The 24951-nt window shown below is 42.4% G+C and overlaps 1 protein-coding gene across 3 annotated transcripts in view; it reads left to right on the plus strand.

Moving 5' to 3' along the window:
- The first annotated feature begins 5359 nt into the window (after positions 1 to 5359).
- CCNYL1 (cyclin Y like 1) overlaps positions 5360 to 24951 on the plus strand; it is a 46028-nt gene continuing 26436 nt past the window's right edge. For 2 of the 3 annotated variants that reach the window (XM_025405517.1, XM_025405518.1), the window contains exons 1-3: positions 5360 to 5967; positions 20327 to 20401; positions 22371 to 22405. In XM_025405517.1, coding sequence (XP_025261302.1) covers positions 5748 to 5967; positions 20327 to 20401; positions 22371 to 22405 — 330 coding nt within the window. In that variant the 5' untranslated portion in view covers positions 5360 to 5747. The remainder of the gene's footprint in view (positions 5968 to 20326; positions 20402 to 22370; positions 22406 to 24951) is intronic. The other variant, XM_025405519.1, reaches the window with a different exon arrangement.

The raw sequence follows: 24951 nt of genomic DNA on the forward strand, positions 1-24951 counted from the left end.
GGCTAGTTTATTTATTTATACTTGTGTTGTTCCAAGATTAATTTTGTAGTAAGTTTATTTCCTGAGCAAGTGTAGATGGCAGCTCTCTTATAAAACTAGTTAACTGCAAACAACATGTTGTTATAGTCATTGGAACTAGGAGTAGAGCAGGCATTTGCTTTAGAAAACCAGGAGCCTGAACAGACACTTCCGGAAAAAAAAAAAAAAAAAAAAAAGGATCTTCCACCGCCACTGGGAGGTAATCTGAGGAAGTCTAGCAGTGGGCTGAAAAGGCTGAGTAAGATTTTAGACCTTTTGCAACACCTAGGAAATGAAACTGGAAGCAAATACACCAGTTTATACGGCGGAGAAGAGTAAAGAGCCCAAGAAGGCAAAAGGAAGCTCCTAGTCTCTCTTAAAACTGTAAGCCTTTCCTAGATTATGTCTCATAAAATACCCTGATGTTTGGAACTGTAATCACAGTGGAAATTTGGGGCAAGAACTGACCTGTCCAATGAGCACTATCTGCCCTGCTGATATGGCAAAGTAACACTCTTCCCTTTTTTTTTTCCTCAGAGCATAATTTCACATAAATTAGCTTTCTCATCTCAACTGACTCACTTGGCAGAAACAAATCTACATGCTGTAGAAGAGAGAAGGCAGGCGAATAGTTCAGAAGGAGTAAAAAGAGATAAGTGGAAGAAGAATTGGACAGTTTACTAAATTATAGGTACCAGCACCATTGTATGCCCAATTTACTGAAAAATCCAGATTGGAATTTTTTGAAATCAGGAATGAGAGAAGTTGAGCTGTTCCACATCATATTAGGCATAACAGTAATTCTTAAAATTTTTGTTAAGAGTTACCTTTGAGAATATGATGATAACTGTAGACTCTCTGCCGAGAAAAAAAGTACATATAACTTAAACACAAAATCTTATTATATTAGAAGAACTAGTTATGATACCTGAGATGGAACCAATTAGTCACAACACACACACAATATACTGTATATCCCTGATCTCTTGACTGTCATAAAATCGTTCTTGCATCTAACCTGAAGTCTCATTCTATAGTTTAATCCTCTCTGCACTTTTTCTGTCTTCTTAGCTTAAGAAAAGATCATTACAAATTCCTTGTTTTTCACATACTCTTGCAAAGGGCTATGAAATTTTATTGCTATTAGTCTTTCTCTCTCTCTCTCTCTCTCTTTTTTGAGACGGAGTCTCTCTCTGTCGCCCAGGCTGGAGTGCAATGGTGCGATCTCAGCTTATTGCAACCTCTGCCTCCCGGGTTCAAGAAATTCTGCTGCCTCAGCCTCCCAAGTAGCTGGGATTACAGGCACGTGCCACCATGCCTGGCTAATTTTTGTATTTTTAGTAGAGACGGGGTATCACCATGCTGGCCAGGTTGGTCTCAAACTCTTGACCTTGTGATCCACCTGCCTTGGCCTCCCAAAGTGCTAGGATTACAGGCATGAGCCACCACACCGGGCCTGTTATTACTCTGGTTTTAAACAGAAACTTTCTTAATTTTTCCTTACAGAATGTGGCAGAGACTGCTAGTTGCCTTCCAATATCCATTTCTTCCTTTTGTATTAGTCACCCTAGCTATATGATTATGTTTTTCTTTTTAGCTTCCCCGTAGCTAGGTATGGATATGTGACTAGACTTTAAGCCAATGATTTGTAAGCACTATGCTATGGGGCCTTCTAAATTTTTTTCTTTCTTCTTCTTCTTTTTTTTTTTTTGAGACAGAGTCTTGCTCTGTTGCCCAGGCTGGAGTGCCGTGGCACCATCTTGGCTTGCTGCAACCTCTACCTCCTGGGTTCAAGAAATTCTCCTGCCTCAGCCTCCTGAGTAGCTGGGACTACAGGAGCACGCCACCATGCCTGGCTACTTTTTTGTATTTTAGTAGAGACAGGGTTTCACCATGTTGTCCAGGCTGGTCTCAAACTCCCAAGATCAGGCAGTCTGCCCACCTCAGCCTCCCAAAGTGCTAGGATTACAGGTGTGAGCCACCGTGCTCCCCCAAATCAAGAAAGTTTTAAAATGATGTAATTGTTCCCTGATGGTAAAAATCCAAAACCAATACTTCAAAACTTATGGAATGTCACACGCCTGTTAAATAGAATATTTAGCATTATCCTCTATATTTTCATCAATTAATAAACACAACTTGGACAATAATTTCAGTTGAATTTCATGAGTTTGGCTGTGTCAAATTATGTTTTATATGGCAGTGGTGTCTTCAACTCAGAAATTTGATGCTTGGTGAATGAACGGATTAATCGATAGGTGGAAGGATACATGAGTGAATAAATAGACAAAGATGCTTAGCAATGTTCTAAATGCTTAAACATTACATGTTTAAAAAAATTTGGCCGGGCACAGTGGCTCACACCTGTAATCCTAGCACTTTGGAAAGCTGAGGTGGAAGGATTGCCTGAGTCCAGGAGTTCAAGACCAGCTTCAGCAACATAGTGAGACCTGGTCTCTACAAAAAGTTTTTTAAAAATTAGCTGAGCGTGGTGGTGCACGCCTGTAGTCCCAGCTACTCAGAAGGCTGAGGTAGGAGGATCACTAGAACCAAGGAGGCAGAGGTTGCAGTGAGCCAAGATCGTGCCACTGCGTTCCAGCCTGGGTGACAAGAGTGAGACCCTGTCCCTCCAAGCAAAAAAAAAAAAAAAAAATTCAGTGTGTTCTAGTTTGTTGGGTAATAAAGTATGACTCAGGTGAAAATTGTGAAGTATTTTATTTTTTAATTGACAAATAACAATTGTATATATTTATGAGGTACCATATGAATACATTCTAGAATGGTTAAATCGAGTTAATTAACATATGCATTACCTCTACATATTTTTCATTTTTTTTTTTTTGTGGTGAGAACAGTTAAAATCTACTCTCTTAGCAATTTTTAGCTTCCCCTGCAGCTAGGTATGGCTATGTGACTAGGCTTTAAGCCAATGATTTGTAAGCACTATGCTATGTGGGCCTTCCAAATTTTTTTCTTTTTTCTTCTTCTTCTTTTTTTTTTTTTTTGAGACAGAGTCTTGCTCTGTTGTCCAGGCTGGAGTGCAGTGGCACCATCTTGGCTTGCTGCAACCTCTGCCTCCTGGGTTCAAGCAATTCTCCTGCCACAGTCTCCCTAGCAGCTGGGACTATAGGCGCCACCATGCCTGGCTAATTTTTTTGCTTTTATTTTTTTGAGACAGAGTTTCGCTATGTAACCCAGGCTGGAGTGCAGTGGTGTGATCTTGGCTCACTGCAACCTCCACCTCCATGGTCCTGGTTCAAGCAATTCTTCTGCCTTAGCCTCCCGAGTAGCTGGGATTACAGGCAGGCACCACCATGCCCAGCTAATTTTTGTATTTTTAGCAGAGACTCCATGTTTGCCAGGCTGGTCTTAAACTCCTGACCTCATGATCCGCTTGCCTCGGACCTCCCAAAGTGCTGGGATCACAGGTGTAAGCCACCATGCCCCACCTTTTTTTTGTTGTTTTTTTAATGGAGACAGGGTTTTGCCATGTTGGCCAGACTGGTCTCGATCTCTTGACCTCAGACGATCCACCCCGCTCAGCCTCCCAAAGTGCTGGGATTTCAGGTGTGAGCCACCATGCCTGGCCCCCCAAATTTTTCTTTCTTTTTTCCTTCCTCCACACTGCTGTCTGAAATGAAGATCCAATAGCTGGAGATCAATAGCCATCCTAGGCCGTGAAGGTGGAGGTGATGGCCAATGTTGTCTGTTGACTCCCTACTGGAAGTTTTGCAAGAACAGGAGCCTTTTTTCATCTTGGTGAAAGCAACATCCCCAGCACTTAAAAATTATGTGACATGTGCTAAGAGCTCAGGTATTGAATGGATAGTGAATGTATGAGTTAACTCTGGACCTATACAAAGTCTCAGCTTCTCTGACAGAATCAAACTCTTGCTTAATTCAAAGCACATTCCTCCAACTTGCCTCCCTTTGCTCTCCCAGACTTGCCACTGTTATAGAATAGAATTTTTTTTCTTAATTCTCTCCAATATTCCCTTCATTCAAAATGTTTTAAAATCTATTTCCATAACAATGCTTCCCAATATCTTCCTGGTTAGCAACTTTTAAATTCTTGAATTTTCAGGGTCATAGATATCTGTTTTTGTGTGTGTCTGTTGTTAAATGCAGGCATTATTTTGTACCTTAAAATAAGCATCGTCTCAAGTCTACAAGATCATCCAAAATGGTATCTAATGACATTCCTAGGATTTCAGACAGTTTTCTTTTTTTTTTTCTTTGAGACGGAGTCTTGCTCTGTCACCCAGGCTGGAGTGCAGTGGCCTGATCTGGCTCACTGCAACCTCTTCCTCCCGTGTTCAAGCGATTCTCCTGCCTCAGCCTCCCGAGTAGCTGGGACTGCAGGCGCCCGCCACCACGCCCGGCTAATTTTTTGTATTTTTAGTAGAGACAGGGTTTCACCATGTTAGCCAGGATGGTCGGGATCTCCTGACCTCGTGATCCGCCCGCCTCGGCCTCCTAAAGTTTTGGGATTACAGGCTTGAGCCACCGCGCCCGGCCGGGATTGTTTTTAAGGGTTAAATAAATACACCACAGTTGGAACACTGGCACATAGTGCTTGCCAAATGGTAACTATTCATCTTCACGGAATCAAGACTGTGGTACCCGACTGCATGATTCTCAGTTTTGCGTGAGAAAATCGTGCTTTATGTGCTGTTTTTAGTACAAGAAGGGAAATCTGGAAGTCCCTGCCTAGAGGGGAGAAACAGGCAAGAAAAGGGAGTTGGTGAGTCCCAGCATTTCAGAGTTGGCAGGGACGAGTTAAGTCCCTATTTTATGGACGAGGAAGTGGAAGGGTGACGTGTCCTCGAGTCTCATTCAAGACCCACAGCCACAACTCTTTATGGAGAGTAGGACCAGGGCTCCAGGGTTGCTATGATCACGTTGCAGGTGAAAAGTAACGCTCATTGGAAGACAGGAGCGGAGCATTTAGTTACAAGAACAGTTAACAATTTGGGTGTAACCAAGTTCAGTGAGCAAACGAAAGTTGTCAGACTCGGAAAAACAGAGTTGCTAATGGAACGCACTCTTTACTAATAACGGCTTTCTACAGAGATCATTGACTCAGCTTCCAGTTACAAATGCCCGTGCGCTTCCAGTAGGACCGGAAAGCTCCCAGCAGCCAGCGATGAATGAAAATCGGAGTCCGGGCTGGCGGCGTGAGGGGCGGGGCAGCTGCCAGGCGGGGGCGGGGCAGTGGGTCACGTGCCAGGCTTCGAGGCGGGCACCGGAGGGGGAACTCTGAGCATGATTGGTTCCTCTTAACCAGGTGACCGCAGGTCGCGTTCCGGTTGGCAGGCACCGGCCAGGGCCAGCGGCCCTCAGTCGGTAGGCGGCGGCGGAAGGAGGAGGAGCTCCAGCCGCGCTCTCTCTGGGCAGTGGCTGCGCCTCACAGCGCTTGTTGTGTTCCCCACCCCTTTTAAATAAGCCGGGCTGGTCACCGCCCTCGCAGACGAGTCAGCTCTAGGGAGGCGGCGGCAGCGCGGCGGCGGGGGTGCGGCCGAGGCCCGAGCCCTGCCCGGGGCCGGGCCGCGGGGCGGGCGGGCGAACCGCGGACGAGGCGGCGCCTGCTTGCGCGGTGCAGCCCCGGCGTAGCCCGGGGCTGCCGGTGCCGGCCGCGCCATTGTTGGGGGAGGGGGTGGCTGCTGAGGGCGGCGGAGTAGGGGGCGAGCGAAGGCGCCGGTGGCGGCGGAGAGGAGCGGAGGCGCCCCATGGGGAACACGCTGACCTGTTGCGTGTCCCCCAATGCCAGCCCCAAGCTGGGCCGGCGCGCGGGGTCGACGGAGCTGTACTGCGCGTCCGACATCTACGAGGCGGCGTCCGGGGACGCGGTGGCGGTAGCGCCCGCTGCGGTGGAGCCTGCCGAGTTGGATTTCGGAGAGGGCGAGGGCCACCACCTGCAGCACATCAGCGACCGCGAGATGCCCGAAGGTAAGGAGGCGGCGGATGCCATCCGCCCTCGGGCTCACCTCTGCCCGCCGCCTCCCCCAGAGTCCCCCGGGAGGCATCTGCCGCCTCGGGCTCCTTCCTGCCGGTAGCCGGTTTTCCCGGGGCTGGGCTCCGGGACGAAGGCTGGCTCTGCCTCGCGTCCCCACCCTTTATTCTTTCACTGCTGCGTCTGGCCAGTTTCTTTCCCTCCTCCTTACCCTAACGCCCAGTTATTGCTCCCTCTTTCCATTCTCTCAAGCCGGCTTGGGATCCTCTAGTCCGCCGCCCTTCTTGTTTGTAGCTCTGTTCATTGTCTGGTGGGACTTTGCTAAGACTTTTGGGGCATATTGTTTTCCTTTTCTCAATGGAAACTCAAATACCTCAACTTCGGAGTACTCATCCCATTCCCTCAACCCATCCAGATGGTACCTAAGTGAAGGAACCAGGTGAGGGTCTGATTGTTCCTTTCTCCCATCCGTGAAGGTAGCTGATGCCCGCGACAGTTTAGACCCAGATGTTTGGGAATTTCTTATTTAGACTCAAAATAGAGGTTGCCATAGGAGACACTATATGATATTCCTAATAGGTTAAGTCGGCTTGAAAGAAGCTGCTTTATTCCTTCCAACTATAATTTGAACACAGAAAGAAAGAAATGGGTGGGGGGAGTAAAATATCTGTGAAGGGTGTGAGAGGTTATTACCAGTGGTGCAGAAAAGTTGCTTTTTTGAGACGGAATCTCGCTCCGTCCCCGGCCCAGGCTGGAGTGCAATGGCGCTATCTCGGCTCACTGCAACCTCCGCCTCTAGGTTTCAAGCGATTCTTCTGCCTCTGCCTCCTGAGTAACTTGAGATTACAGGCGTGCGCCACCACGCCCAGTTAATTTTTGAATTTTTAGTAGAGACGGGGTTTCACCATGTTGGTCAGCCTGGTCTCGAACTCCAGACCTCGTGATCCGTCCACCTCGGCCTCCCAGAGTGCTGGGATTACAGGCGTGAGCCACCGCGCCCAGCGGTTGTTTTTAACTCAGAGTTTAGCCACCGAGTTCTGATTGCCTTAAAATTCCCACGGTGACAAATACATCTCCAGCCATTCTCCGGTGACTTAACAGACTTAATTACCTCCTTGTTCTAAAAGAGAGGTGGGGTGGTTCGTGGTTAAAAGTTTCAAAAGAGACAAAATATAAGTTTAGACTTTAATTTATGATGTAATGGTTTGGAAGTTAAAATGCTAGACGCTGCCTGCTCAAAAGTGTTTCCGTGGCTCCCCTTCCTTCTTCCCAGTCCTGCCAATAGAATCCTGGTCAAAGATGAGAATGTTGGAGTTCGTCAGTCTAAACCGTTGGGGTAGGAGTAAGGAGAGAGGAAACGTTTAGTTTTTTGCCTCTAGAATTTTGGAAAGAGATTAGGTAAAAATAATTCCGGGCAATGGCGTGGTTCTTGAATAAAAACTAATTGCTTTGAAGTAGAAAAACATTGTATCATAAAGATGTTTAAATCCAGTGGGCTCTTTGTTTCATTTAAATGCCAGAGATTTCATTACTATAGAGGGAATGTTAGAACTCTTCTATTTAAACTTTGCTTGGGCTCTTAATTTCTTTAAAATAATAATTAAGCTTCATAATGGACATGCCTTCGTAACTGGGAACTACTGTACTCACCTTGCAGAATATTCAGACATTGTGAAAGAATGAACAAATGTATTATGTGAGTTAATTGATTGTACCTTTATATACAAAGCATGTAAGTACTTGTGAAAACTTAATGCTCTCTTAGAGAGGTGCCAGGTAAGCCTCTGAGTGTTTTTACACACCAGTTAGTAGATGGATGGATGGTGTTGGGTGAGAGCCACAAATAAGGCTCTCACCCAGTGTACATGAAAATACATATTTTCATGTACATTTAATTTAGCCCTTGCAAAATAAGGCCTGTGTATATTCCCCGTGTTGCTAATGAAGAAATGAAGCGTTAGATATCTGGAATGACTATGTAAGACGGCCACTGAACAGAACTGAGGTTCTCAGTTCTCAGGCTGACATGGAGATGAGATATGCCAAGTTCAGTTCTTTAAAAACTTTTAAAAATACAGAATTCAACATGTATTTTACCCATGAAGTAGTCCTGTATTTGAGAACTTATTTCGGTCTTGATTAGTTCCTTTCAAAGTTTGTTTTACACGATTCAGAGGCAACATTTACATCTCTCTCTTTTTTTTTTTTTTTTAAGAGAAAGAGTCTCACTGTGTTGACCAGGCTGGCCTCGAACTCCTGGCCTGGGCTCAAGCAGTCCTCCCACCTCAGCCTCCTAAATAGCTGGGACCTCGGGTGTGTGCCATCTTGTCTGGCTCCATCTTATGTCTATACATTCATTTCAGTGGATAAGAATAAAAGTTAGAGGTAACAAAATGGCCTAAATATACCCATCAAATAAACAGGTTGATAAATTTGAAGAGTTTGTTCTGCTACCTGTGAATTGAAGCTGAGAATGCCCTGGACAGAGGGATATTAGGGGAAGCTGGCAAGAAGGAAGGTAAGGTGCCAGGCATTAAGCATTAAGGATGATGATAAGGAGTGCTAAATCAGAAAAGTTGAAAAAAGAGAATTTGTAACCACAGAATTTACCGTTGTATATTAGTATGACAGTTACATTTTTATTTCAATTTGTCTCAATTTATTTTTGTGGCATTCAATAAAGTGATAATAGAAATCTCAATTTCGGCATTTGCCTATTATTCATAAGTTTCCATAGAAACATGGCCAGAACACCAAATATAAAGTATAGACACATTGAAAGTTTGCTTTTAGTATCTTTATTTCAGACAATTTTATATCAGTCTCCCTGGAAACAGAAATTCTTACTTAGATGTAAAACATTTGGCTGGGCGTGGTGGCTCACGCCTGTAATCCCAGCACTTTGGGAGGCTGAGGTGGGTGGATCACGAAGTCAGGAGTTCGAGACCAGCCTGGCCAACATGGTGAAACCCCGTCTCTACTAAAAATACAAAAATTAGGCCGGGCGCGGTGGCTCAAGCCTGTAATCCCAGCACTTTGGGAGGCCGAGACGGGCGGATCACAAGGTCAGGAGATCGCGACCATCCTGGCTAACACGGTGAAACCCCGTCTCTACTAAAAAATACAACAAAAACTAGCCGGGCGTGGTGGCGGGCGCCTGTAGTCCCAGCTACTTGGGAGGCTGAGGCAGGAGAATGGCGTAAACCCGGGAGGCAGAGCTTGCAGTGAGCTGAGATCCGGCCACTGCACCCCAGCCTGGGCGACAGAGCGACACTCCGTCTCAAAAAAAAAAAAAAATAATAATAATAATACAAAAATTAGCTGGGTGTGGTGGCGAGCGCCTGTAATCCCAGCTACTCAGCAGGCTAAGGGAGGAGAATCGCTTGAACCTGGGAGGCAGAGGTTGCAGTGAGCTGAGATCGTGCCACTGCACTCCAGCTTATGCAATGGAGCAAGACTCTGTCTCAAAAAAAAAACAAAAAAAAAATTTTAGCTTTTCTACAATGAAGAATTATTTTTGTTACTTAAACAAAAATCATACATAAATTTTGCTCGGCTTTGTTCTTCAAGCTGTTTCTTTCTTTCTTTTTTTTTTTTTTTTGACAGAGCTTCACTCTTGCCTAGGCTAGAATGCAGTGGCACAAACTCAGTTCAGTGCAACCTCTGCTTCCCGGATTCAAGTGATTCTCCTGCCTCAGCCTCCCGAGTAGCTGGGATTACAGGCGTGTGTCACCATGCCCAGCTAATTTTTGTATTTTTAGTAGAGATGGGGTTTCGGTGTGTTGGCCAGGCTGGTCTTGAACTCCTGACCTCAAGCAGTCCAGCTGCCTTGGCCTCCCAAAATGCTGGGATCATAGGCGTGAGCCACTGCGCCCAGCCTTTTTTTTTTTTTTTTTTTTTTTGGAGAAGGAGTTTCGCTCTTGTTGCTCAAGCTGGAGAGGAATGGTGTGATCTTGGCTCACCATTGTAGCCTCTGCCCCCTGGGTTCAAGCGATTCTCTACTTCGGCCTCCTAAGTAGCTGGGATTACAGGTGTGTGCCACCATGCCCGGCTAATTTTTTGTGTTTTTAGTAGAGATGGTTTCACCATGTTGGCCAGGCTGGTCCGGAACTCCTGATCTCAGGTGATCCACCTGTCTCGACCTCCCGAAGTGCTGGAATTACAGGCGTGAGCCACCACGCCTGGTCTGGTCAAGCTGTTTCAAAGAGATGCTCCTAGGAACCTACTAAACATTTCAGATAGGCTCAAAAGTATTTTCTACTACCATGCCTTTATTTAATGGTATGTCTAACATAACTGATGGTAGTATCAGTAACACAAGATAGTAAGATCTTATTGTCCAATTTTATTAATACTCTCGACTTTTCATAGAGCCTTTTATGTTCTGACGTTAGGAGGTTTGCTAATTTGCTGACTAAAGGCGCTGTCTGAAGTGACCTTTTCTATTCCCTTCCCTTGATGGGTGAAGGTAGGGAAAGAATTGGCAATGTGATGTGGAAAAACCTCTGAGCAACAGATCTTTCCTCTTTCCAGTAGCTATTTTAAGCCCCCCCCCCTTTTTTTTTTTGCTTTTTTGAATAATGATATGTTTGATGTAAAAGACTCGGAGAATACAGAAAAGTCATTGATTATACTCAGAATACTGAGTTAACTTTGGTTAATATTTTGGTATTGACTTTTTGATTTTTTTGTATGCGTATGAATATAACATTTTATTTTAGAAAAATGAGATCATTCTATATGAGCTGCTTCATAACTTATAGCAGTGAAATAATGTCATAAATTCCTGAACCACTGCTTGACATCCAGAGAGTGCTCCAGTATATCTTTCCATGCCAGGGCACCCTGCTCTGTCGCATGCCTTTTTATAACTGCTTAGTGTACCATCAGATGGTTGGAGTATCATTTACCTATCCTTTATGAATGGGCATCTTTTATAGTAACATCATACACAGACTCATTACATTTGATTTCAGAGGTACCAAAACACATTTTGATGATTGATGGCTGTACCTCCCTATAGAATGAAGTTAAATCTATGGGTTGAGTCATTTTTGTAGTTAAGATATTTTAGTGTTAAATGTTTTTATGCCAAATTGGAGTTAGCGTTGACTTTTTCCTGGACATTTGAATTCATCATTTAATATTTTTTGTTTCTTGGTAGCCTATCTTGCATCTTTAATTCTGAATAGCTACCACTTTAAAAGATTTGATGCTGTCTTAGATGACAAATTGAGAGAGTGTTAGAAGAAGTCTTACAAGATGTGGGAAAACTGGGAGAAACTTGACTAGTTTTGGGGGTGCTGAAACATGTTTATTGAGTACCTTTAGGTGGCCAGGCTATGTTCCAGATTCAGGGCAAACAGTGGTATACAAGACAGAGCCTCATCCTAACTCTGATCCTTACATTCTAGAGGGAGCTAGGGATAGATAATATATGAATAATCAGGAATGAGGTGGTGAGGTGCTGGGGAAAAAAGTATAATAGGGTCATGGATTGGGGAGGAGGACAGTTACATGGGGGTTGTGGGGATGAAAGATGGCTGCTCTCCTTAAGTGACCTGTGAGCAGTCCTAAAAGTGAGAAGGGAGCCTTGTGAGGGTGGTTGGCAAGAGCCAGGGGTCCACGCAGATGGATAGTTACTTTGGAGTTCCTTGAATGGGAGCAAACTTGTTTTTGGCAAAGGACAGAAAGATACAGGGTGGCTGCTGAAGAGTGAAAAGGATGCCAGGACTATGGTGGGTTAAGTCCATGTATGCATAGTGGGCCTTGGCAAAGAATATAGACTCTAGTTTGATAGGAAACCATTGGAGGATTTTTTTTAATTCTGGGAAATATTTTTAATTCTTTCTTTTTTTGAGATGGAGTCTCACTCTGTCGCCCAGGCTGGCTCAATCTCTGCTCACTGCAACCTCTGCCTCCCGGGTTCAGGCGATTCTCCTGCCTCAGCCTCCCTAGTAGCTGGCACTACAAGCACATGCCACGACACCCGGCTAATTTTTTGTATTTTTTAGTAGAGACAGGTTTTCACCATGTTAGTGAGGATAGTCTCACTCTCCTGACCTCGTGATCCGCCTACCTTGGCCTCCCAAAGTGCTGGGATTACAGGTGTGAGCCACCGCACCTGGCCAATATTTTCGGTTGTTTAAGAAAAAGACCAGACAGTGGCTCATGCCTATAATCCCAGCAGTTTGGGAAACTGAGGCAAGAGGATTGATTGAGCCCCGGAGGGGGCTGGGGCTAGCCTGGACAACATACTGAGACCCTACCTCTACAAAAAGTAAATTAGCCAGGTGTGGTGGCACACACCCATAGTCCTAGCTACTCAAGAGGCTGAGGCAGGAGAATCTCCTGACCCCAGGAAGTTCAAGGCTGCAGTGAGCTATGATTGCGCCACTGCCCTCCAGCCTGGGTGACAGTGAGACTGTCTCAAAAAAAAAAAAAAAAAAAAAACCAGACTAGCTGCAAAAGTAGGTAACAAAGTGATGAATAGACAAGTCACAGAAAAATTAATGCAGATGATCCTTAAACACAGCTTCACACTTAAGAGAAATACAAATGAAAACTATGCTGTGACTTCTCTGCTGTTGGGAGAAGAGCCAAAAACTTGACAATACATTCTTTGGTGTGGCTGCAAAGAGAGTTGCATTCATATATTGCTGGTGAAAATGCAAAGTGGTTTGAGTCTGTGAAGGGGAATTTGGCGTAATCACAAACATTGCAAATACATTTAATCCAGAAATTCTACTTCAAGGAATTTATCCTGAAGGCATACCCCATAAATATGAAATAACATGTGCATAAGGCTCTGTTGCATTATTTTCAGTAGCTAAATATTGGAAATAATATATCTAGTTAGAAACTGGTAAAATAAACTGTTATATCCACACAGAGGAGAACTATAAAAAAAAACAACAACAAATCTCTCTTTACTGCTATGGCTATGGCGTGATACCCAGATATCCAGGATATGTTACATGAAAAAAACAAGGAGGAGAACAGTAATCTTATTTCTTACATTACTGTAACGAATAATATGTATTTGCTTATTTAAAACAACCACACTGAAAGGAATTCTTGGTGGTGGTGTGAGACTGTTTTTCCCTTAATTTCAGGGGTAGCCAAAGTGCATATTTCCTCAAGATGTTATTTTGGTATGGGCTTTCCAATAAATGCTCACTGTTCACTTTTGCTTTTAATTTGTGAAAACTTTGTTTTGTAATTTATTGTGCATTATGTGGTATATAGCAATTGCTTTTTTTTTTTTTTTTTTTGAGATGAAGTCTAGTTCTGTTGCCCAGGCTGGAGTACAGTGGCACGATCTCAGCTCACTGCAACCTCCACCTCCTGGGTTCCAGCAATTCTCCTGCCTCAGCCTCCTGAGTAGCTGGGACTACAGGCATGTGCCACCACGCCCAGCTGATTTGTATATTTTTAGCAGAGATGAGGTTTTACCATCTTGGCCAGGCTGGTCTTGATCTCCTGACCTCAGGTGATCTGCCCACCTCAGCCTCCCAAAATGCTGGGATTACAGATGTGAGCCACTGCACCTGGCCTATCGCAATTGCTCTTGCATTTCATTTTATTCTCACTGTATTTTGAGTTAGATAGTATAGGAATTATACTTGTTTTACATATAAGAAGACAGGCTTTGAGAGGTGTAAATTGAGTTTTCCAAAGTTTTTTAGTTTGTTTTTTGTTTTTGAGATGGTCTTTATCTGTTGCTGATGCTGGAGTGCAGTGGTGTGATCATGGTTCACTGCAGCCTCCACTTCTTGGTCTCAAGTGATCCTCCTGCTTCAGCCTCCCAAGTAGCTGGGACTACGTTTTCCAAAGTTTAAAAAGATAAGACTTGGTATGGTCATGCGTGGTGGGTCACGCCTGTAATCCCAGCACTTTGGGAGGCTGAGGCAGGCGGATCACGAGATCAGGAGACAGAGACCATTCTCGTCAACATGGTGAAACCCTGTCTCTACTAAAAATACAAAAATTAGCTGGGCGTGGTGGCACGTGTGTGTAGTCTTAGCTACTTGGGAGGCTGAGGCAGGAGAATCGCTTGAACCCCAGAGGCAGAGGTTGTAGTGAGCTGAGACAGCACCATTGCACTCCAGCCTGGGGGGCGGTAGAGTGAGACTCTGTCTCAAAAAAAAAAAAAAAAAAAAAGGCTTGATAGATCAAGAATGTAAATTTCAGATATATGGCATATAGAATTAGAATTTATAGAATGACTCATGGGCTTCTTTGGATACTGCCATTTTTCCACCTTTTTTTCAGTTAATAAAGCTTTAGAGTTAAAATAGTAACATTGGATAATGAAAAATGGAGGTACTTATAACCCAGACTTTTTTTTTTTTTTTCTCTGGAGGAGACAGGGTCTCAACTCTGTCTGTTGCCCAGGCTGGAGCACAGTACTGCCCTTAGAGCTCACTGTAACCGCAAATCCCTGGGCTCAAGCTATCCTGCCACTTCAGCCTCCTAAATAGCTGGGACTACAGGCATGTGCCTCCACACCCAGCTGATCTTTTAAAAAAATTTTTGTAGAGATGGGAGTCTCACTGTGTTGCCCAGGCTGGTCTTGAACTGTCCTCAGGTGATCCTTCTGCCTCAGCCTCCCAGAGTGCTGGGATTACAGGTGTGAGCCACTGCACTCCACCCAGAAATGTTCTTAAAAGTCTAAAAAAGGAGTTAAGTGCTATTAAGAAGTACATCTGTAATCCCAGAAATACATAAAGGGAGAAAGGTATACTATAGCATATGAAGTGTCACAGCTCAGTCACAATCACTAAAACATAGATTGAGGAGTAAAAGTCAGTTAAAGCAAGAGTGAACGCTGACATAGAAGGAGGTAGAGAAGTGGTTTGGAAACCAGATTTGGGGTTGTCAGAAGCTGGGAAAGCAGAAACAAGGCATGAGTGAGCATGAGATTGGAGCTTGGCTGTGTACTGTGTGACCTCAGATGAGGCAGGGCAGCTCAAGACCCATCAAGTAAGACTTACCTGATGGGTGGAACGTGTGACTTAGATAAAATCTCAGACTTTACATCATAATTGAGAGGTTTGAAATGTTTGTGTTATGGACCTAAGACTAATACATTGTGCATTATGATAGAGCAGGTCAGTAAATGCAGTAAGCCTTTAAACAAACAGATGCCTAGCAGTTGGCCCAGAAACTGCTGATATCTACTGTTTAATTGGGATATATTGAAATCAATATGTTGAAATCAGTCTCTTTCTCTGAAATATGCTGCTTCTGTCAGTTACTTTCTTGGTTGCTGCCCTCTCCCTTTAATATATTGACAAGAAAAATCATTTCTTTACAGTTTACAATTGCATAATTTTACACTTTTGGCCTTCAGTAATGCATTTCATTTATTCTAAGTTCCATATTTTTACATTTTTAATTAACATCTGTGAAATTGAGATGGCTGATAGATTCAAGGAAAAACAGTGTTCAATGTCAGTGGATCTTACAGATTTCTTCTCCTGAGGGGTGTTTATATTAAGACCCGAGTTTAATTTTTTTGTCTTACTTGCCACCCATCATACTATCATGCTTTCAAATTAAGTTGCAATTTAAATTGATAATACAAAAATGGTGGGTCTTAAAATACAATTTTAGACATAATCCCTAACCATGATATCAAAAACCATTTCTTCTAGTTTCAAACTTTCTTAGGAGTGTTTTGTTTTGTTTTGTTTTGCTTTGTTTTGAGACGGAGTCTTGCTCTGTCGCCAGGCTGGAGTGTAGTGGCACCATCTCGGCTCACTGCAACCTCCGCCTCCCGAGTTCAAGCAATTCTCCTGCCTCAGCCTAATGGCTTAAATGTCCATTCTGTAAAATAGCATTGTGTGGTATTTGTTAGTGCAAGTTATATAGGAAATTGTATCAAATAAATAAATGCCAGTTACAGCCATGGTGATGTTCCTCATTCACATCAATAGGAATTTTTTTTAAACATCCAAAGCTAAAACTGATATAACTGGTGGCATTATATCCTAATATACCCTTAACTCCTTTAGAAAGCAACTGAGCACTATATACTGAGTGATGAAAACAATCTGACCTTTTGGTCTGATTATCCCACTTTTGTGAAAAATCTTTCCTAAGGAGATTTTTAAAATATTTTTTTTTTTTTTTTTTTTTTTGAGACGGAGTCTCACTCTGTCGCCCAGGCTGGAGTGCAGTGGCCGGATCTCAGCTCACTGCAAGCTCCGCCTCCCGGGTTCACGCCATTCTCCTGCCTCAGCCTCCCAAGTAGCTGGGACTACAGGCGCCCGCCACCTCGCCCGGCTAGTTTTTTGTATTTTTTAGTAGAGACGGGGTTTCACCGTGTTAGCCAGGCTGGTCTCAAACTCCTGACCTGGTGATCCACCCGTCTTGGCCTCCCAAAGTGCTGGGATTACAGGCTTGAGCCACTGCGCCCGGCCTTAAAAATAATTTTAAAATACCATAAAATTGAAGGTTTTCCTCCTAAGAGCAGAGCTTTGTAAGTACCTAAGTCCGCAACAATATGGGATTGGCTGAGTAGAGTATAGGAATAACACTTGATGGACCATCATTTATTCATTGCACAGTAAATATTCTCCATTGGAGTGGAGATCATTTGTAAAATAAGACGTAAGTTGTATATGGATTAGAGCTATTTTTTAAACATGCATAAGAAAAGCAACTTAAGGCTGGGCACAGTGACTCATGCCTGTAATCCTGGCACTTTGGGAGGCTGAGGCGGGCAGATCATGAGGTCAGGAGTTCGAGACCAGCCTGGTCAACATAGTGAAACCCCGTCTCTACTAAAAATACAAAACTTAGCCGGATATGTTGGCATTTGGCATGCACCTGGAGTCCCAGCTACTTGGGAGGCTGAGGCAGGAGAATTGAACCTGGGAAGTGAAGGTTGCAGTGAGCTGAGATCAGGCCACTACACTCCAGCCTGGGTGATAGAGCGAGACTTTGTCTCAAAAACAAAAAAAAAAAAAAAAGGAAAGCAACTTAAAGTAATGGTTGTGAGTTTATAATTTGTAATTTGTTTGTTTGTAATTTGCAAATGAAGCATTATTTTGACTCTTGCAAATTTCTGTTCATAAGTTATTAAAGGAATGAGTTAGAAGCTTTTGTCTATCCCCACCTTTAGTGTGATCACATCAGTATTGTTCATAAACCAGGCCTCTTACTTGCAAGTTCAAAAAATCTATCTCAAAATAGTTAAAAATTAAAAAAAAAATTGTATAACCAGGGATTCACATAGTCAATTAGGGACTACTTGACCCGGGAATTAAGTTATCTCAGAACTTGTCTCAGTTCTGCTCTTCTGTTGATCTCTCCTGAAAAGACACCCTTCATGATGGCAGAGGGAACCACAGGTGGCAGCTCCTGGCTGTCTAACAGTGCTAGAGTACAGCCCTGCCTTTATCCTCTGGTTCCTGGGAAGTCCCAAGAGAAATGTAACTGATTGGCCAGCTGTAAGTCACATGTCCACCCTAAAACCCCTGAGTTGAGGGAGTGCCAGCTTGTTTCTTGGGCTAATTTGGCTTTTTTCTCTATATCTTTTCATTTCTTTTATACTAGCTGCCTTGGATTTTTTTTTTTTTTTTTTTTTTTTTTGTAAGATGTAGTGTCACTCTGTCGCCCAGGCTGGAGGGCAGTGGCATGATCTTGGCTCACTGCAACCTCCGCCTCCTGGGTTCAAGTGATTCTTCTGCTTCAGCCTCCCGAGTAGCTGGGACTAGACGCACACGCCATCACGCCTGTCTAATTTTTTTGTATTTTTAGTAGAGATAGGGTTTCATTGGATTGATCAGGCTGGTCTCGAACTCCTGACCTCATGATCCGCCAGCCTTGGCCTCTCAAAGTGCTGGGATTACAGGCATGAGCCACCATGCCCAGCCGCCTTGGATATTTATTATATTTACACAGTAGCACATCTTGGTTTTCTTATATTTAAGAAATTCATATTACATAGTAGCACATCTTGGTTTGGTGGGGGTGGGGGTGGGTAGAGTGGTATGTGTGTGAAGCCTCCTCCTCTTTGATTTTGGTACTTAATTTTCCTGGACTTCCATTGAAAATTCCTGTTTAAATTTATCATGACGTGGGTACTGATTCGTAATATGGCTTCTTCTGTAAACAGTAGTTATTTTTTAGATTCAAATAGTGGTAGTATATTTGCTTTCTTTTTGAAAGGAAGTAGTCAGGAATCCTTTTAGAAGCTTTAGGTAGAGGCTGGGTGTGGTGGCTCACGCCTGTAATCCCAGCACTTTGGGAGGCCAAGGGGGGCAGATCACAAGGTCAGGAGTTTGAGACCAGCCTGGCCAGCATGGTGAAACCCAGTCCCTACTAAAAATACAAAAATTAGCCAGGCATAGTGATGCATGCCTGTAGTCCCAGCTAGTTGGGAGACTGAGGCAGGAGCATCGCTTGAACCTAGGAGGTGGAGGTTGCAGTGAGCCAAGATTGCACCACTGTACTCCAGCCTGGGCAACAGAGTGAGACTCTGTCAAAAAAAAAAAAAAGAAGAAGAAGCCTTAGGTACAGGCAGTTGTGAAAGTCTCTGCCTGTCATTTTGTGCACAAGTGATTTTATTTTTCCAAGTAATTTAACATTGTCACATCATCTTTTAAAGATGTGGAAAAACTTTAAACATAATTTTTGTGTGGGTCTTTTACATAAGAATAGTTTTCTCCAAAAACATTTTAATAAAGTTCAGTCAAGGAATTTCCATGGAGAATAAAGCAATTGGTTTAGGTATGTAAGTTTTTAGTGATCTGGCAGTGCTATTAAAATGGATGATTCATAATTCTTTTTAACCAGGAAGTCCCAAAATTATATTCATGTAAGATTCTAACCAAATTACTTGGAAGAGAGAAAAGGATTCTAGGTAGATAAATTTGTGAAATGCTGAATTCGACAGTAATCACTACTAGACTGATTAGTTTTTAATATATCAATGTGCATTTTGATTTTGTAAGAGCCAGGGATAGAGTATATTGTCATTTGACCACTAAATCGCTTTTTAAAAAGTAGAGCAATTATATTAATATGTAGTTTTGGGAAATACCGCTTTAACTGTTACTATGGATCTTGGCCCAGTTTCTTACAAGATTGGTTAAGATAAGTGGCTTGAAATGGACCTTGCTGGGCTGGGCCCGGTGGCTCACCTCTGTAATCCCAGCACCTTGGGAGGCTGAGGTGGGTGGATCACCTGAGGTCAGGAGTTTGAGACCAGCCTGGCCAACATGGTAAAATCTCGTCTCTACTAAAAATACAAAAATTAGCTGGCCTGGTGGGAGGCATCTGTAATCCGAGCTATTTGGGGGACTGAAGCAGGAGAAGAATTGCTTGAACCCGGGAGGTGGAGGTTACAGTGAGCCGAGACTGTGCCACTGCACTCCACTCCAGCCTGGGCGACAGAGTAAGACTCCATCTCAAAAAAAAAAAAAAAAAAAAAAAGGACTTTGCTGAAGAATACCATAGATTTTATTTTTTCCCCTCATGACAGTTTTTATTATCCCATATAATGGCAAAGTTTGTTTCATGAAAATTTAAGAGTCTGTTTTGTAGTCTTACCTAAATATATTATCCAACTTTGGTGCATGGTGAACTACAGGCAGATTTATCATGACATAGATAGGAGCAAAATTTTTTAGAAACAGCCCTAAGATCTGCTTCAAAACATACTCTTGATGTAACACCAAATTAACCATACTGTTAGAAGGAAGAAATGAGAAATTGAGGGCAAAAGTTAATAATTTTCTAACATGTTCCTGTATATTAGAACACAGAACTTCTATTCAGTCCTCTTAAATCTGCCATGATGAATAGCCCCCCAAAAAACCACAGCTAACTAAATTAGTTCACTTGTTGAATGGAGTTAGAATTAGCCATTTGATTGTCTAAAGAACATTTGCCAAAAACAACTCTTTGTTTTAACCATATTTGATGTATTGAGCTAGTGCCTAACGGTAACTGGCCACAGCATCGCCTGCTACTTGAGATTGTTCTTGAAATGTGCTAGTAATAGCAGCAGAGAGGAGAGTGTGGTTATATTTCTATTCGATAAGTTGAAGGAGGGGAGGGTATGTATATGATTCATGTAACATTTGTACCAGATTGTTTAGGCACAGATTTTTTATTAAAAGTCTCTGACACAGCCTGGTTTTGTCCACGTGTGTGGAGAGATTCTACAGTTTTGCATTCCCCAGGAGTATTTCTGTATTGTTGTCTTTATTTCCGTCATATTTATTACTAAAAACTTCTCTGAAGACTGTTAAAAGTGATTAAAATGGATGTGTATCTAATTTCAGAAATCATCTTTTCTACTCACCTAAAGTATCACATTTTTTTCCTCCTCTTCTATAGATTTAGCTTTGGAGTCAAACCCTTCTGACCATCCAAGGGCAAGCACAATTTTCCTGAGCAAATCTCAAACAGATGGTAAGACAAAACTGTTTTTTCCTTCCAAGGAAAAGACTGAAAACTGTTTCTATTTTATTGGATGTATTATAGAAGGCATTTAGAAGAACTGATGTATTAGTTTAAATTTTTCTTTTCATATGTTCACTTATTTTAATATGTGATATACTTTCTTTTAGTTGTGATTGTTTAGTAATAACATGTAGACCTTCTATTTACAGGTTTTGTCACCTTTTTATCAACACAATTAATGGCCACCTGATTTAGTAACATTGATTTTTTTTTTTTTTTTTTTAAGAGGCCGGAGTGCCTTTATTGCCCAGGCTGGAGTGCAGTGACGCTGTCTCAGCTCACTGCAGCCTCCACCGCCCATGTTCAAGCAGTTCTCCTGCCTCGGCCTCCCAAGTAGCTGGGACTACAGACATGAGCCACCACGTCCGGCTAATTTTTGTATTTTTATTAGAAACGGGGTTTCACCATGTTGGCCAGGCTGGTCTCGAACTCCTGACCTAGTGGTCTGCCCTCAGCCTCCCAAAGTGCTGGGATTACAGGCGTGAGCCACCGCGCTCGACCAGTATCATGGATTTATACTTATTTCTACACACTTCTTTGACGTCTTTCCCTTGTCCGAAAGAGTACATTTTAAAGATGAACGATAGGATTTAAGCTGCAGCTTGGTTTCATTTGAACACATTTTTTAAAAAATCAGTTTGTATACAGGGATTGAATCTGTGATTTTGGCTTCCTTTTATACAATGCTCTAACCACATGAGCCTATCACATTCAAATTTATGCTACTCAGAACTTTTAAGCTATTAACTTTTCCATCCTAATGTAATGTAAATGTAAACATGCCCTATGGTGTTTCCCAGAAGGTTAGCCTCAGCAAGCGAAACTTATGTACATTTTCCTTGCCTTGCTTGTTTTAGGATGAGAATCAGAACTGTTGTATTTTTCTGTACTCCTGTTTATCTTCCTTAAAATTATGTTAAATCCTAATTTGTTTGCTAAAAAGCCATACACAGCTAGGTTTTTCAGTTTATTTCAACAAGAATACAAGAAGTAGGGGTTCTGTAATATTTGAAGTAATGCAGCACAACACAAAATGGGGGGTTGTAAGCTGCATTTTCGAAGCTTGTGTGGACTTTCATCTGTCTTGAGCTGGTCATTTCTGGTTAGGATAGTTTATTTCTTAGTTTCTTTCAGAGCCACAGGCTTCTCACACATGCAGAGTGTGGAAGCAGTAAAAGAAGAGCTATCCCATGCTCCTCTTTCTTCAGTGGTAAGGAGTGTGTGCTTGTGATACTCGTCTAGCATCAAAGGAAGAGGCAGTGTAGGAAACAAAGCGTGGTCCAAGTCCCTCTTGGAGCTTTTATTCTTCTGGCTTTTGTTAAAATGATTTTATGTGCTGAATATACCGTGTTCAGTTAGGTTAACATTCATTTTAACTTTTAAATTTAAGGTAGTTTACTTTCCACTTGTATAAAGACCCGTTTATTTTTTCAGTAACATATTAGATGACCCGTAAGTGGTTCAGGATGCTTGCAGGGATTGTGGTGCAGCTAGAGATTGGCACCTAGTCAGAAACTGGTTCTTAGAGCTGTCAGCAGTTAGATCTTGGTAATTAAGTGACCTTTAAATGTAGAATTAAAAAATACTACTGGATGATGGTTCAAATATGCAACAGGGAAACCTATTAGCTAAATTTCTCATTAAGCGTAATTTGTTTTGTCCCTTTCTTTTGTACATAAGGGTTCTTTCATTTCTATGTAGTAGAATATCTGTTAGGTCAAAAAGTAAAACTAAGTTTTTAGATTTTATTTTATGGGATTCATCTTGCCAGATGATTTAAATGATGAGTTTTGTTGGAAATTATTTTTTAAATGGAATTTTTATCTCATTTTGTATATTGGTAATCAGATGATCAGCAACTACTTTTATACTGTGGCATTTATATCAGAATTGATCAGCTAATTTTTTTTATTCTTAGTGCGAGAAAAGAGGAAGAGCAACCATTTAAACCATGTAAGTAAACAGTTGGAAAGTTAAGAAATTAATAATTGAATTAAAAGTATGTCTGCTGTGATTCCATAAAAATATAATGGGGACCGAATACTGTTAGTGTGGGCCTCTTTTTGTGGATTTTCTAAATCATTTCTATTTTCCTAGGAATCAAATTTATGCAGGAAAGTCTTTGACTTAGTGTGCCCATTTGTTCAGGGTTTCTGACATTTAAGTTAAATTTCAGTAATTTGGTTGTGGTATAAATATCTGCCTTAAATATTTTTGCGTACATTTTTTAATCTTTTTAAAAATCAAGTAACAAAATTATAATAGCTAACTTCATTTTTAGCAGTATATGTTGACTTCCTGTCATAGCAGGTGAAAGCTTAGCTTCCTCACTCTACCGTGACCTTATTTTCTTTCCTCTATTCCCCCCACATATATCACATTTTAAATTAAATCAGTAATCGATGTTTACATTGTTATGATTATACAGATATTATTCACTGCTGAGTCATATGTTATTCTTACTTTCTCCTCCTTGTACATCCTTTGTTTCTCTTAAATATTTCCGAAATCTGAGCATGTCTGCATGTCTCTTTTCCTAGCCTCCACTAACTCACACAGCCAAATGCAGTGAGTATCCCTTGGCTGGTCTCCTTGCTTTCATGTTCTTTTTTTTTTTTTTTTTTTTTTGTGGAATTAATTCCCTGACTATATTCTTTTGGCTGTTTTCTAACAGCTATTTTCCCCCCCAAATGTTGTAGCATTTGCCACATGCCTATCAAAAGTATTTTCCATCTACTAAAACACATCTGTTCCATTTTTCTCTTGGAGACAACTTTACTCAGCCTTTTGTCATCCTCCTCAAATATAGACGGGCTTTTCCTAAGCCTGCTCTGTGCCTGTTTTCCTGGGATCTCTCTCTGAAGTCACCTGGGATCTCACATAACTCCTCTTGTTTTGGGTCCCTTAAATCCTAGATTCTGTATTCTCTCTATCTTGTTATCCTTCCTAGTTGTACTGGAGCACATTTTCCTGGGAAAGGGTCCATAGACAGGCATAGAGATCTAGCCTGTCCGAAAACCTCTCATTTCTTTTTCCCTCTCTCTCTTTTTTTTTTTTGAGAGAGAGTCTTGCTCTTGTCCCCCAGGCTGGAGTGCAGTGGTGCAATCTCAGCTCACTGCAACCTCCACCTCCCGAGTTCAAGCAATTCTCCTGCCTCAGCCTCCCGAGTAGCTGGTATTAACAGGCGCCTGCCACCACACCCAGCTAATTTTTGTATTTTTGGTAGAGACGGAGTTTCACCATGTTGACCAGGCTGGTCTCGAACTCCTGATCTCAGATGATCTGCCCACCTTGGCCTCCCAAAGTGTTGGGATTACAGGCGTGAGCCACTGCGCCTCCCAAAGTGTTGGGATTACAGGCCTTTTTTTTTTTTGAGACAGGGTCTCACTCTGTTGCCCAAGCTGGATGACAGTGGTGTGATCTCGGCTCACTGTATTCTTAACCTACTAGGCTCAAGTGATCCTCCCATCTCAGCCTTCTGAGTAATTGGGACTACAGGTGTGTGCCACTATGTGCAGCTAATTTTTGTATTTTTCCATCGAGATGGGGTTTTGCCCTGTTGCTCAGGCTGGTCTCAAACTCCTGGGCTCAAGCCATCCACCCGCATCAGCCTTTCAAAGTGTCGGGATTACAGGTGTGAGCCACTGCATCTGGCCAAAGCTTCCTATTTCATAAGAGTATAAAATGCTAGAGTATAAAATGCTAGGTTCACACTAAATTTCATAGTTCTGAAGACATTTCTCTATTGTGTTCTCATTATGGTATTCTTGAATCTGTTGCCATTGTGTGATACAGTACATGTAACCAGTTTTTACATGTCTCTGGAAGCTTTTTAGTGCCTTCTCTATCCCTGAGATCCTGAAATTTCATAATATGGCTTGCTATGTACCTTTTCTTTCTTTTTTTTGAGACGGAGTCTTGCTCTGTCGCCAGGCTTGAGTGCAGTGGCGTGATCTCAGCTCACTGCAATCTCCATCTCTCAAGTTCAAGTGATTCTCCTGCTTCGGCCTCACAAGTAGCTGTGACTACAGGCGCACGCCACCAGGCCCGACTAATTTTTTTGTATTTTTAGTGAAGAAGGGATTTCACCATGTTGGCCAGGATGGTCTCGATCTCCTGACCTTGTGATCTGCCTGCCTCGGCCTCCCAAAGTGTTGGGATTGGGATTACAGGTCTGAGCCACCGCACCCAGCCTGGACCTTTTCTTTTTATTGGGACCAATAAGTCTGCAGACTATGTCTTCTACAGAATTTTCTTGTTTCTTTGTTCCTTCTTTTTCCTGATATTCTTAGTATTTAGATGCTGAGCTTCTTAGACCAGTGTTTCTGCATTGATCTTTAATTGTCTCCCCCCCCCACTCTCCCATTTTCTAGTTAGTCTTTTGTTCTACCTGTTGGGCATTCTTTTACTTTATGCTCTAACCCTTCTATTGAATCTTTCATCTTTCTGAGGGTGTTTTAAGAATTTTTTAAAGTTTTCATTTGCTTCTGGATTTTCAC

The sequence above is a fragment of the Theropithecus gelada genome, chromosome 12 (genome assembly GCF_003255815.1).
Source record: "Theropithecus gelada isolate Dixy chromosome 12, Tgel_1.0, whole genome shotgun sequence".
NCBI classification, from domain to species: domain Eukaryota; kingdom Metazoa; phylum Chordata; class Mammalia; order Primates; family Cercopithecidae; genus Theropithecus; species Theropithecus gelada.